Source organism: Balaenoptera physalus (genome assembly GCF_965194825.1).
Source record: "Balaenoptera physalus genome assembly, chromosome: X".
NCBI lineage: Eukaryota > Metazoa > Chordata > Mammalia > Artiodactyla > Balaenopteridae > Balaenoptera > Balaenoptera physalus.
Window position 1 is genome coordinate 86,147,653 of NC_138903.1, and position 15,604 is coordinate 86,163,256.

Consider the following 15,604-nt stretch of genomic DNA (forward strand, 5'->3'; position numbering starts at 1 on the left):
CCTGACTCCTGTCCCCAAGTATAGGTGACATACCCTTGTGCCAATGGGTACAGATTTAAAAAAATTTTTTTTAATTGAAGTATAGTTGATTTACAATATCGTGTTAGTTTCAGGTGTAGAGCACAGCGATTCAGTTACACACACACACACACACACACACACACATATATATATATATATATATATATATACTTTTTCAGGTTCTTTTCCCTTATAGGTTATTACAAGATACTGAGTATAGTTCCCTGTGCTATACAGTAGGTCCTTGTTGGTGATCTATTTTATATATAGTAGTGTGTATATATTAATCCCAACCTTCTAATTTATCCATCCCCCCACCCCCTTTCCCAGATTTTATTTCAAGTTGTTGGCCTTCCAGAACTAGAGACACTGCTTTACATTTACAATTTCCTGACAAGACATCATTTAGCTCATACTATACCCCTTCTTGAGAGTAGTATATACCTCATAGAGTTTTTGTGAGAGTTAAATGAGTTAATACATAAAACTACTTAAAATAATATCTAGCACATAGTAAGTACTCAGTAAGTGTTAGTTATTACTTAGGAGCGTAAGTAATGACTAACCCTTATACCTTAGGAGGACTAGTTGAAGGAACCGGGTGTTTGTAAGCTGGGCAGATTAGGAAGATGCAAGTGACACCTTTCCTGTAAAATAGGGAGTAGACTTGAGCAGTGTTGATTTAAGGCAAAATGAGGACTGATGGGTAAGAAGAGTTCAGGTAGGCTGGTTCGATTATAAGCAAATAAAATTTTTCTAATTATATCAACTGTCAAAAACGAAGTAAGCCACTTAGGGATAGAGTGAAACCCCTGTTGTGGGTCTAGTTTATGCAACACCGTAGATTAACACCCCTTGAAATAGAATTCCACCAATGAGAGAATAAGAAATGAGAAGGAGCCAGCAGGTGAAATTTCCAGCCCCTTTAACCAACTCTTCCAAGTTGGAGTTACTTTATTTGTCTTACATGGAGACCAGGACTGACTACATGTTTAGGGGGACCTAGCGCAAAATGAAATTGCAGAGCCCCATTTAAAAAATTACTAAGACTTTCAAAATGGTGACAACAAAGTGTTAAACAAAGTGCAGGGCACTTTTAATGCAGCCATAAGTTTGCATGTGGGCTAACATCCTTGGATTCTTACATCTCCAGTACTTTATTTTCTTTCGTTCATTCATAATGTTAATAAATTATTAGAGAGGGAGAATAGAGAAGCTGAAAAAAAGAAAAGGTGTCCCTTACTTCTCTTCCTTATCTCTGTTTCTCACTTTCCCCTTTGTTTAAGCATCTCCTTCAACTTCCTGCTTCCTTTTCATACTCACATAATAATTGATATGCTAACTTCCAATCACTTCAGTTGTATCTAACTTCTACATGCACATCCAGTTGCAGAAGTGGGCAAACATTTAAATCTGAATCAAAATTTCTTGAAATATACATATTCATTCAACAAACATTTATTGAGTATCATGTGTGATAAGTACTGAGGGAAAAGCCAAGTACTAGGTAGGGATCTTACCATTAAGTAGCGTGAGGTTTTATAGCAGAGACTCTATATACAAAAAACGAAAAAAAATTCTCACTTAAAGCAGAAGGTGGTATGTGGAAGATCACTTAAACAAATAGAAGTGTCTATAAATGGTAGAGAATTTGGGCTAGAGCTCTAGAGGAATTTACAGAGGACTAAGGATTTGATAGGTGAAATTGAGGAGGATAGATGTCTAGAAAACATTGTTTTATTCAAAATTCAATTTTAGGGTAAAAGCAATTTTAGTGGATTAAAAAGAATGTCTCGTTATTTGAGTTATCTAGACTTTTGTGTGCATAGCAACTTGATTAGGCTGTTACTCTGTTGAACAATCAGAAGAATCTTCATGATCACCCCCTTTTTTACTACTGGAATTACTATTGCTTTTAGCAGGAGGATTACTATTGTGACTTAAACCTTGCCTATGGGCACATTTTGTTTATTGCAGAAAGTTGCCATGAGTTTATTTCTTCTGTGTAGCCTATATGACATAAACAACTTGTCAACTTCATATCTTCAGTTTTTCAGTCAAGCAAGTGGGAAAAGAGAAACCCTTTGAATAATTAGCAAGAATCTCCTGGAAAAACCCAAGTGAAAAAGTTCAGCTTTAAAGTCAGAGAGAATGGTTACCTCCACAGCAAACTCATCCTTTAAGTAAAGCAAGCAATGATTGCTGAGCCATTAGCACATTTTTGGCAGGACAAAACTCTCTTCGACTTCTCCAATAAAGAATAATTTCCAAGCTTGTCAGATCTAAACAAATGGAACTAAATTGGACATAGCTATTTGAACTGACAGAGTAATAGGAAAAAAAAATAATTTGTCTTTAGTGTTGGTGTTTGATTTTCAGTCTCTTGAACTTCCAGGTACATTTAAGCAATTTCTCCTCATTGAGTTATAAAGGTGTACGTGTCAGCGTGATGAATTTGTATCAGAAGACTTCGGCTGAAATTTGCCAGGGGGTTGATTTTTGTCAGTCTCTTGAATTTTTCATTGTAATTCTGATATGCCTCTGAATGAGACTGAAATTTACTTTAAAAAAAAAGAATTGTAATATTATTCTATTTCTGTTTCATGGTCCTTTAATGAAAAGAACTGTGTTTCAGAGACCTGGATTTAAAAATCAATGTCACGGGCTACCTATCAAATTCTAATAGTTACCTTGCCTTTTCAGCTAGAACCCTGCCAAATGCCATTGATATTGATAGAAGTGTCCTCATACATAATTGGCAGTCATAAAGTAATAGAGTATCTATAAAATAGTGTAAGCTTAAAAAAAGTACCTCTGTGAAAAGAAAGCATCGTGAGAGATCTGGAAAGTGTACACGTATTTAAGAGTAGTTTGAATACAATACTTAAAATTATTGGTTGTCAATGAGGAGAGAAAAAGAAAAGTGCGGAGAATGTTAGGGGTAATTAAAGCAACTAACGATAGTGTTTGAGGGCTCACTGAAGCTTTGTGGGTGTGTATGCACACACATGTTCGCTCTGGTTTGCTCTAAATTCTCTATATGAACAGTTATTTATCATTCCTCTATGAGTATGAAAAGTACTAAAGTCAGGAACTTTTACCATAGATATTGGTTTATAAAAACCAAGATCTTTCAACAAGAGAAAAATATTTGATCCTTTTATGTAATTTAACTTTAAATCATTTATATAGCCAAGAACATGCGTTAATAAGATAGGATCTCTTTGAACCTTAGTTTCTCTTTAATCTTCAAATTAGATTTTAAAGAATGAAATATTAGGAATTCCATCAATAAATTTAAATAGAAATGGATTCATTTGAGCCAATGGCTGAATAAAATGATGACGTTGCCATATTAAACATGATGATTTGGTATATTATATTACACATTTTCACTTATTTCATGGAGAGTAGAATTTTTATGAGTAGTAATTCAGAAAAATGTGAGTTGATTTCATGGAACTATTCTCCACATTAAAAAAATACTTGAACTGATACTGTTTTCTTTTAGTTGTAAAAGAAATGTTCTAAACACTTTGCACGTTGTTCTTTAGTTTCAGCTCAAATTCTCAAGAGCAACCTTGCAGCAATGGAACAACAAATTGTTCACCTGGAACGTGACATCAAGCAATTCCCCAAAATAGAAAATCAACGTGATAAGTTTGTGGAAAAGCTGACGATATCCTTTATTTATTGAAGCACTTTGTTTATTTGTTAGTTTCTGTGTGTGTGTGTGTCTGTCTGTCTGTCCATATACCTATTTACCTTGTGGTTAGTTCTAAACTTACCATTCTATTCACAGTTTGGATGAATTTGTATATAGGCTGTTTTTATATTACCAGCATAAATTTTAGTTCATGACGTTTTGAATCGTAGAGTAGGCAAGGGAACAATTATATAAGAAAAAATGCCATTTCTCAAAGACGAATTTCATTTGAAGGCCTACAAGATATGCAAGGTAAGTCTTTTGAGGCTTGATGTGACCTAAAACAAAGAGTCTCCTTATTGTTTAAAGGAAATGACCAACAGAAGAATTTTTTTGCTCAGAGGTTTTTTTTCTTTTTTTCTTTTTGTGTGTGTGTGCAGGTATTTTCTGAGGCGATATGTGCATTTTCAAGGGCAATCAGAGGATAACTGGTATCAGTAGACTGAAAGGTTATGAAGAATAAAATGGATGCATGCATGGACGGATAGATTAATTGATCAGTAGATTATGTATTTAAGTAAATTGTAATAGCTATCTGTATAACGTTAGGCATTGCCTGCTACCTAAATGTTTTTAAATCCCTATTTTACATATAGTATATTCATATAAATTACAGAAATATATGAAAGGAAAACTTGAGAAATGATATTCAGCTTGAATTGTTTAATGTTAAATCTGGTGTCTAAAGATAAACTACATTAGAGCTGTTTTTTTTTTTTTTTTTTCTATTTTGGTTTTCAAAAGTTAAAGCCATATCCTACTCTTCTGGGTTTAAATAAATATCTTGAACTGCAGATTTATTCACCATTTTATATCTCAAGAGGGAATAAATACTGTAAATTCTTTATCTGATTATAAGTAAATTCCTTCGACAACTATATGACAGTCACCTTGTTTCAAGGTTAAATCTATTGCCTTTTTCTTCTCTGATATGCTTTCTTTCCTGCCCAACTTGGAAGTTATGGTCCTGAACTTGAATTACTTGAGAATGGCAATTTAGGTTTATGTGAAAAAAAATTTTTTTTTTTATTTTCACTCTTTTGGTTCATGAATTAATACTGTATTTTGTGTGGTCCTTTAGTGATGGTGAGTAGTTATATAAATAGGAATATTGGGAACATAAGTTTGTGGGTGACTGGAGGCAGGAAATCCTCAAAAATAACCTTGGATTACATAACTGTCCACATCAGGATATTTAATGTGAAGATTTAACTTTGTTGCTGATTAGATTTTTCTTTCAAATTTGTTATATTGTCCTGTGGCTGGAAGCACCACCTACATTTTTCAACTTTTGATTTTGATTCTTGCCTCACATATTTGAATTTAATTCCTGATTCCCTTGTTCTTTTTAACATTTTCTTCTACAGTTGGCTTGTGGCCACACGACAGCATACAACATTGAGGGGTGTTTGTTGCTCATTTAGAAAAAGAAAAGTAATTTCAAACCCTCATGAACTTGGCCTGGACTCTATTTTATTTCTCTCTTTATGCAGGTAATTAAGCACTTTAAAATGAAAATCCAGAGCCTTCGGTATCTGTAAGTTACAGATGAATGGTTATTCTTCATTTAAGTGACACTAAAGTGTGACTGTTTGTCCACAAGGGGATTGAAAACTGTATTAAAATGTATGGGGCTGTTACTTTGCGTATCATATTTTAAAAAGCAAAATAAAATACACAGCAATTTATTTTAGAGAAAAAGTTAAACTATTGTGTTGAGTTGGCTAAAAACTCCAAATTAATAAATTACAATGATAGAACTGTAGCTCAAATTATTCTTGCTTCGGGAGACTCTTTGGACACCCACTGAGAGTTTGTATCTTCTAGAAAATGGCAAACAAAATGTTTAATCATCATATGTATATATGTTATATGAATTCTGGTGCCTTCTTAATATTTTTTCTACTCTTCCGGCAATTCCAAAAGAGAGGGATATTTTCTTGTGGGATACTTGATTCTGTTTTAAAATTAGAGCCCTGATCCTATTTCTAGTATAGGATTCTTTGTACTGGATGATCTTTCCAATGTTTCTGTCCCCTGCCAATAAATTCTTTTGCTTCAGGCACTGGCCTTTTAAATTGAATAACTATGGGCACAAGTATGGGGGTAGTTTCCCCTTGAAAGTAACCTTACCTACTTAAACAGTAATCTCTCTATAAGGACTGTGAGTTCAAAAACTGAATAGCAGCGCCACTCCTCTGGGCTTTCAGAAGGGCATCGGTGCTATAGTTAGCAGCAGTGGCATGATGGCCAAGGGCAAGTGAATATGCAGGTTGAATCTTCACCAAATCTCCAGGTTGGGCTAAGTCCCATAGCATCCTGTGTTCACCCTTACTCTTTCACAGTATTGATTGAACTCATAATATGCTCGGCATTGACAGGCCATGGAAATACAACAGTGCACGAGATAGAAAATTTGACCACAAGTTGCTGACAGTCTGGCATTTACCTGCTTCTCTGTCTTGCTGGCCCAGTGGCCAATATCAGGTCTAGTGTGTTAATTTCTATATGCCCATCCCAATGCACAGCACCTAGCAACATGAAGGCGCTCAGTAGGTGTATATTGAATCACAGAATATTATAGCTGTAGAGACAATGGAGATCATCTGGTCCAAGATCCTACTTTGACTTAACACATCAAAGGGGATATTGTTGAAAGAGTAGTAGGCTGTGCTTGTAGTTATAAAACTTTTCTTCATATAAATCTTCACAGGACCTTGAGTCACATTGAATCACCTTTTCAGAGCATGTAAAGTGTAGTCAGTTTTAGAAAAGATAACCCACACCTTTTAAAAGTAAATGTCAAAAAAATTAACCAAAAAAAAGAGAATGATACCTGTCCTATGAATGGAGTGGCCCAGGCTATTTCCTGCCTCCTAAGCAAGAGTCAGTGGCTTTTGAATGAAGCTTGTCACCTCTGCTTCCCTTTCTCTACCCCAAATTGGTTGCTTGTTCCAACTCAAAAAAAAAAAAAAATGGAAAGAGTAAAATAAGCAAGATTAATTTTGTAAGACTACAAAACAGGGAGAAATGGAGAAAATTCTCTCATAAATCATAGTAGAGAGGTTCTAGGATGAAAGGGGATGGTCTATAATGGATACAATAGCACCATATGTATTGAAACACACATGGTTCAAAAATCTGGATACCATGTGTGGGAATTTGCTATTATTCTGATTTTTTTAAAAAGCAAAATTCTTTGTATTCTTCATGCCCGTATGCTCATCATAATAATATTGGAGAAGTTTTAAGTTCAATTGTTTGTACAGTGAATTCAAATAGAACCTATATTCCTTTTTTGGTAAGTTATAAAAATGATAATATTCACTCATTAATTGAATGTTTACTATGTATCAGACACTGCCTAATTTTACATACTTGAGCTTTTAAAAAAATGGTCCTATTCATTAAATGAAGAGTATTTTCCATATCTGGTGATGAAATTGATCACAGTTGTCCCTTTGTCATTGTAGTGAGCTCAGATTGTCTCAGGATAACGTCCCATAAAGTTATTTGTCATTGCCCCATTGTTTTAAATTCATTAATTTCGAGGGGTCATCTCTTTTTATCTTTTAAGGTTACCAGGAATTCTGTAGTCTCTGTCTGTGTTTGGCACCTATTGCAAAAATTGGTAGGGTGAGGTTCAGAACCACATCCGGTTTCAAAGTTTTGAAAAATAACCCGTGCTAAGGAGGGGTGAGAGGTAGCACTGTGAGTGGTCTGCCTGCCAATCCTGAGGCTCATTCTTGTTTTTTGTTTTGTTTTGTTTTGTTTTGGCCACACCACGCGGCTTGTGGGATCCTAGTTCCTTGACCAGGAATTGAACCTGGGCCCTAGGCAGTGAAAATGAGGAGTCCTAACCACTGGACCACCAGGGAATTCCCTGAGGCTTGTTCTCATGGACTTGACATTATATGTGGATTCTGATTTTTTCAGCTTTTGTCTTTTGACCAATCATGTGGCTATGAAACAGTTTTTCTTTCTTTCTTTTAAATCTAAGCATCACTTTTACTTACTGCTCCTTGCTTTTTCCAACGGGAAAAACCATTCTTAAAAGAGGGCTTCTTAGACTTTAGAATATGCGTTGTGGTCCATTCTTAACATCTTAAACTGTCTAAAAAACACGGTATCCACAGTGTTGACCTTACTGCTTATATCCTGTTGACAAATTTCTTACATTTACTTACATAGATTTTGTCAATGGCAGAGCTGTCTGTTGCCCCAAATCAGCTTAGCTTTTTGATTGACTGCTAGCTAAATCATTTCACCAACTGGAGGGCAGGGAGGACTGAGCATCAGGGGCACCATTAACACATTGACAAAAGGAGCTGACAGAAAGTTAATGACATTAACACCCTGTAGCTAACTGTCAACACCTGGGAGTTTCTCATAGTGGGAGGGAGAGTCATTTGAAGTGGTTAAAAATCAAGTTCCGGAGGAAGCACATTGCCCTGACCAGACAATTCAGAACAGATTCGGGGTCTCTACTGCACTGCAATTACGTTGATTTTTCTCCCACTGTTCTTTATTAAGTGAATAATTTTTGAAAAGACGAAAAACTCACAGGGTTAGTGTTCAACCTCAGTAATATTAATCACCTTTGAGAACATGCCATATAAAAAATAGACAAAACAAAAACAAAACAGAAACCTCAAGAGCAAGGTTTTTTGTTTTTTGGGTTTTTTTTCTCTCTGGTATGAATGTACTAATCCAGGCTGTTTTCCAGCTCCTGAAAAATCGAGAGGTTTAGGTTAGACTGGAGGGAAGTTTAGTGGCTTGGACTCCCTCTCATTACCTTTAATTGCCTGCTGGTCTCAAACTCAGAAAATTAGGAAGTTCAAAGCAAAACATTTTTAAATGAGACTGCTCAGGGAGAGAGGGTCCAGGATTGAAGGAAGGAAGGGAGGGAGGAAGGAAGGAAGGGAGGGAGGGAGGAGAAAGAAGGAAAGGAAAGGAAAGGGAAAGAAGGAAGGAAGGAAAGGAAAGGAAAGGAGGAAAGGGAAAGAAGGAAGGAAGGGAGGGAAGGAGGAGAAAGAAGGAAAGGAAAGGAATGGAAAGGAAAGGAAAGGGAAGGAAGGAAGGAAGAAAAGAGACAGTGAGCATGGGAGCAGTAATAGAGAAAATGCATACATTGAAAAGCAAATTGTTTTAGAAAATCACATGGAGGAAAATATTGCTTTTTTAAAAAAGGAAGATTGTTAGCATTCTTTGAAATATACACTCTTCATAATGGTATTGGAAGTTTTTTTTTTTGGCCGCTGTGCATGCTTTGTAGGATCTTAGTTCCCCGACCAGGGATTGAACCCAGGCCCTCTGCAGTGAAAGCAAGTTTTATTTTTTTTTAACTTCCATTATTTGTGCATTGATTTGCAATAGAAGGTATGATCATCTATAATAATAAAAATAAAAATGATAATAAAATAGTAATAATAGCAACTGTTTAGTGAATGTCATGTGCCCGTTACAGTGCTAAGAATATATAGGTGTCTGTATAATCTCAAGTGATCTCCAATGCAATACTATAGGGGAAGTACTATGATTAACCCCATTTCAAATATGTGAGAATTGAGGCTATAGAGGTTCAAAGGTTCAAACATGTGTGTGAGATCATGTATGTTACAAGTCTGGTTAATGAGGGCCAGGATTCAAGTAAGTCTTGGTCCTTCAGACTCCAAGCCTTGTGCTTGTAACCATGGTATCGTGCTGCCTCTAGGGTCAGAAAGCTTTGTAAATCTGAGATGAATTCCACAGTTGTTCACTGTGAAATTATGTGTTGCTTCAGAAGAAAAAAAATTTCTTTTTGAAAGGTTTGTAAACTAATTTAAAAATTAGCTGCTCATATCTTCCACAAAGTCTTCCTTAATCATAGCAATCAAAATTAATTTCCTTGTCCCCTGTGTTCTCATAACATTTTCATATTTTGATTATTGTACTGGCTGACTTGCCTGTACTCTGCTTACGTGCATGTGTGTTTTGAACACTGGATTATAAAATCTTTTGAGATAGAGATCCTTATTCATCTTTGAGTACAACAAGCCTAGCACAATGCTTTATAGAAAGTTGTCTTTTTTTTTTTTAATTTTATGTATTTATTTATTTATTTATTTATTTATGGCTGTGTTGGGTCTTCGTTTCTGTGCGAGGGCTTTCTCTAGTTGTGGCAAGCGGGGGCCACTCTTCATCGCGGTGCGTGGGCCTCTCACTATCGCGGCCTCTCTTGTTGCGGAGCACAGGCTCCAGACGCGCAGGCTCAGTAGTTGTGGCTCACGGGCCTAGTTGCTCCGCGGCATGTGGGATCTTCCCAGACCAGGGCTCGAACCCGTGTCCCCTGCATTGGCAGGCAGATTCTCAACCACTGCGTCACCAGGGAAGCCCGAAAGTTGTCTTAATAAATGTTTATTTAATATGTTAGAGGTCATTGCATAATGATTAATGTTAAACAACATTCTGGCAAGTAAATAGAAAATATTAGCTTGTGATCCTGGCATAACTTCAATTTGACAAAAGAAAGGGGTATAACATGTTTCCACTGTTATTCCTTTATATGTTTTGATTTTAAATGCAGGTAGTATTAAGAATTATCTCTTTAGCTCTTAGAAATCGCATTCTAAGAAACTGTCTCAATGGAGCATATGTTTTTTCAGATCAGTCAGTTCAAAAATTTTTTATTTGAAGAGTCTTGCTTGTTTGAACTTCAGCCTGAAATTACCATGAGCTCCATTTTTCAAACTTTGTTTAGGGAATTGACGGACATTTGATGCATGATGCTAATGGTGAGAAAAGAACATACTGCTTGGTTAAAGGGTACATAAACGCTTTCAGGCCATTAGAGATTCATCTGAGAAATCATCTTTTTCAGAACATAAAATGGGACATAAGTCATCTGAAAGAGTTAATATACCCTCAACCTTACAAATTCTCATTCCTACCGGAAGCTAAGTTTTAAGAGACTAAAAACCTTTCTATGGGATTTATTCATACTGAGTAGAAATGATGTAAAAAAAGAAGTTTGAAAAACTAAATGACCCAATGTGGTTATGGTTTTGTGTATGCATGTATACTAGAAAACATGTAGCATATACATGTATCTATACATAGATAGAGATATGATTTAAAGCCATTTTGGTATTCACAAGAGCTTAAATATCGTAGCAATTGAATATGAGTTTGTTTCCTTTTGCTTTGATTTCAGATTTACTAAAACTTTTATTTTCAATTATTGAAGGCACGCATAGTATGTTAAATACACACAGTTTATAGGCAATGATGGTGACGTTAGTATAACTAGTCAGTAAATATACTCTTGCAGCAAAATCTCAATCAGGTATTATTTGAGAAATGTGGGTAAATACATCACTGTCTTTTTCTATATTAGATGTCTGTTCAGTTATTTCTAGTTAGGCTCTCTCAGATATAACTTTTGAAAATTATAGCAAGTAAACTTAGCTTTTCATTGAACGTTCCCTGTTCCTTCCTTCTGGTTTTAAACTTTGAGGTATGGGAAGTGAAAACAAAAAAATGCAAGAAAGCAAGTCAATATGTTTAATAAACACGTAATGATACTGTCCTTTGTGTTGCAAAGGGAAAATAGGATAATTACCTACTACCTTGTCCCAATTCATTACTGAAGTTAGAAATGGAAAGAAATACATAACAAACATCACTGAAATTTTTCACTTGAATCTTAATGATGGATATATATATCCATACACATACACATACATATACACACATACCTCATAAGACAAGCATTTAAAATTATAATCAACTTGAGAGGATTACATCTCATCTACTCATTTAAAGCTAAGGCACTCACCAGTCGTGAGAATTGAAAATGAATGAAAAATTTAAAAAGAAACTATAGAAAAGCTTTCCCAAGATCATTAGTGAAAAGGAGAATATGACCTAGTCACCAATTGATGTTGTCTGGGTAAGAAAAGTCATGAGTAACTGAGTTGAAAATGGTTCCAAGAGGTGAAGGTACCAACTCCTCTTTACCTTATCAAAAGCAAACATTTAGTAAGTGGCTTTTTTATATCAGCTAAGGCATTATCAACTTTGTGCACGGCAACACTGTTTGATTACTCATCTCCAGATTTCTGTATTATGGTCCTGACTCAAAACCTAAAGAGATTCAATTTCATTTTGCACACTGTTGAGAAGTACTCTGTCCACTTTATTTGCCCCATATATATAAAAGTACTTTTGAACTTTAATGTTCTGTACAAATGCAAAGCATTTTTATTAATCCATTTGAATGAAAAGACATGTGGATGAGTATCAATAGACCTAAGTGTTAGCCTTGGTCTTTGCAAATGTAGGAAAGACACTGTTTCCTCATTTGTAAAACTGAAACAAAAATACTTGCCTTGCCCACCTCACATATGTTTTTATTAGGACTTGGTATAGTAATGACTTTGAACATGCTTTGTAAAATGAAGAAATCACATACAAGGTGTCATTGGTCATTCTGCTCTAAACCTCACAAATGGGAGATAAATTATTTCCCCCAAGGAAAATATTCTTTGTAAACAACCACAGTCTGCTTTTGTCCAACTTCATTTTATCTAAGTTGTTTTTTTGTTGTTGTTGTTTTCTTTTTTTTTTTTTTTTTTTTAAGACTGAAAGAAAAAAGATACATTCATGTAGTAAGTGCCTATGGAAGAAGCAGGAGGCTTGTACTTCATTATTCTAGGAGTATCCAGATGTTTGGGATTAAACAAATCCCTACGTTTTTCACTTAGGTATAAGAGAGAAAGAAGCAACTAATAGAATTTTTAGATACTTGTATACTCCATGAAAGGTGATATTCTAAATGTTAGGACACCTATAAAGTAAGATGCAGGTATGTTTCCTGCTTTCAAGAAGGCATGTAGTCAGGGAGATAAAAGTGATAGAGAGAAGATAGCAACAAACAATCCAAGCTCATTTCATAGTAAATGAGTGTAGTGCAGACTAAAAATGCAATAGGTCTTTTCAATATTTTTTCCCCTCTTTTGTCTATAGTGAGACAGCATTCCAGCTTTGACCACAGTTGGAAATTAACATGGCAACTTTATTATTTTGTTGGAAATGTATTCTCTAGCCAAGCAATAGACCCAAATGAAAAGTTAATTATGGAAATGCATTCCAAAGCCAAATGGAAATGACTTGTATATTAGTCTTTGTTTTGCATCAACTATCTCCCTCAACGCAGATAATTAAGAACTGACTGTACCAACAATTTCTCTAGGTTCAAAAATAAGTTTCTTTCCATGTATTTATCAGTCAATCAACATCTACTCATTAAGCAGCTACTGCAGAACCTAGCACCATACTAAGTACCATGGGACTGAAGCATAAAAATGAAGTACAAAATATTCTCTGCTCTAAAGAAGCTTAACGTTTACTTAAGAGCATGTGTATGAGAAATAAGGCACTCAAATGATGGTGTTTCATAAAGTTTAATTGTGTGACATTGTTACTGAACCCAACTTGGATCCGCTTGCCCACATGCAATAAAGCCAATCTACTGACCCTGGGTTGTGGTAAAGGAACAGACAAGGAGTCGGGGCAGCTAATGCTCAAAAAACTGGAATTCCCCAATGGGTTTCAGGAAAGCATTTTTAAAGGCAAGATGAGGGAGGGGAGTTTCAGGGTTTGTGATCAGCTCGTGCACAATTCTCTGATTGGTTGGTGGTGAGGTAACAGGGTGGTGTCACAGGGGTTAACATTATCAATCCTCAGGCTCCAGTAGGTCTGGGGGCTGTGTGCTCATGGTCATCAAGTAGTTAACCACTTCCATTTGATGACGGTTTTAACATTAGTAAAATAACTCAGGAAATGTACATCAGATACTGTTATCTATATATTTCAGGGAGGAACTAAAGAGTCTGTGACTGCCATATGACTGATTCACTGTTAAAATTCTTACCAGTTCTCCTGGCTCAATTGCTGTTTTTGTTGCTGCATGGTCACATCCTTTCAATCATTCATTCTTTTTTTTTCTTTTAATTTAATTTATTTTTTATACAGCAAGTTCTTATTAGTTATCTATTTTATACATATTTGTGTATATATGTCAAACCCAATCTCCCAATTCATCACACCACCACCGCGGCCCCCACCCCAATCATTCATTCTTGAGCCAGGCTTTTGTGACTCAGGGGAGGCCTGGGAAACTTATAGCTTTTCTAGAAACAAGAGGCAGGCAGAGGACATTGCCAGTGGGGGGGTGGGGGGGGGTCCTGTCCCAGGAAGGCCCCATAGGGTCCTGCTTGGTCACAACATTGGTTTTAAATGCATTAAAAATTCACCAAGTAGGGAAGGTTGTGGGGTTTGGAGCAGCTTCATAGAGGAGATAAGACTCAACTCCTGCTACAACATAAGCTCTCCGTGTGCAGGAAGTTTACTGTGTTGGTTTTGTGTTGATCATCTTTTGTACTCCCAGTGCCTGGCACATAGTAGGGCTCAATACATGTCTGGTGAATGAGTGAATGCATGATTTACTCTCTGCTGACATTTCAAGGATGTTGGAGTATTTTGTAGAGATAGTAGTTAAAAATATTTTGTTAGATCCTCTCATAGGTCATCCAAGATGTAATTCTGTTTGACTTTGAAATTCATTTAATGTCTATTCAAACAAACCCCCCAAAAGCCCCTCATTAATTATGTCTGATTCGATAAATATGAAAACGATTTTGCATTTCAATAACTCACCCATACTGGACTGTATGCAGATATTCTAGGATTGGATGGAAGGAGAGTCAGAATTTAAGATTTCAAGTGATCAACTAAACATTATAGGTCTTATTGTATTTACAAACAGGATTTTTTATTACTAAACTTTATTTTGTTCAGTGATTCCTATATTATAGAATTAAATAGCTTAAATTCATATTTCATGTTAAAAATAATTAGTTATAGGAATTGAGATACCATATGATGAGCATATGTGTTAGGTTATTTAACATATCTGTCTAAAAATTCAGGTATCAATACAAAATTGACTCAGAGAGTTTGCCTTCTACTCTCCCTTTTGTACACAAAAGATTGTATCTCCCTTTTCCCCACACGTGTATTGTCATTCCTTTAATGCCTGAATATGCCTTGTGAACAATGCATTAGGTCTGTGAGGTATATAAGAATGAGTAAAACGTGGACCTTTCATTTCAGAACATATAAGTTTATAAACAGAATCAACAATATACCCAAACAGTTGTAAGACAATGTGGGTATGATAAATGCAATATAAAATGGGGAAATCGCTCTATAAAATAATAAATCCTAGTACATTCATAGAGGTTTCCAGTCTGTGTAGAGTGTTCACATACATCATCTTAGTAATTCAGACCACTTCTGATTTCAGATCACTTCTGACTGAAAACTTAGGGAAAGGTTTTATGGAGAGTTACAGACCAGACACAAGCAAAGACTCAATCTGTAAAGATCAAAAGTGTGTTGAAAGAATATCAAATACACATGATTGGCTTAAAGTAGTGAGAGTTACAACTAGGAAAACGAATAAAAAATCAATTCCCAAAAGATCAAGAATAGTGGTCTGAAGAGGTTGAATAGTATTTGGTGGGTTGTAATGGGCTGAAAGGCAAATAACTTTACTTCTCCTTTCCCTATTTCCAACCACCACATGGCATTTGCTTGAATGAGGTGATACTTGCTACCTGCCAACTACTGATCCAAGTAAGGACTAAAATCAGAATTGTTTCCAGTATTAGAAAGATTGTGTTTGTGTGTGTCTGATGGGGCAGATGGATTTTTTTTTTACCTTCAATTTAACTGTCCTGTAGCTTGGATTCGTAATACAGCAATAACAACTTATATTTGTATAGTATTTTACAGTTTAAAAAGCTCTTTTATCTTCCCCTGTCTCCTTTGAAA

The 15,604-nt window shown here is 35.6% G+C and overlaps 1 protein-coding gene across 6 annotated transcripts in view; it reads left to right on the forward strand.

Moving 5' to 3' along the window:
* The window catches only part of DIAPH2 (diaphanous related formin 2), an 865,471-nt gene that overhangs the window by 560,851 nt on the left and 289,016 nt on the right, over nt 1–15,604 (forward strand). For all 6 annotated transcript variants that reach the window (XM_082447366.1, XM_082447365.1, XM_082447362.1 and 3 more), the window contains one exon: nt 3,576–3,700. In XM_082447366.1, the coding sequence (XP_082303492.1) occupies nt 3,576–3,700 (125 nt within the window). The remainder of the gene's footprint in view (nt 1–3,575; nt 3,701–15,604) is intronic.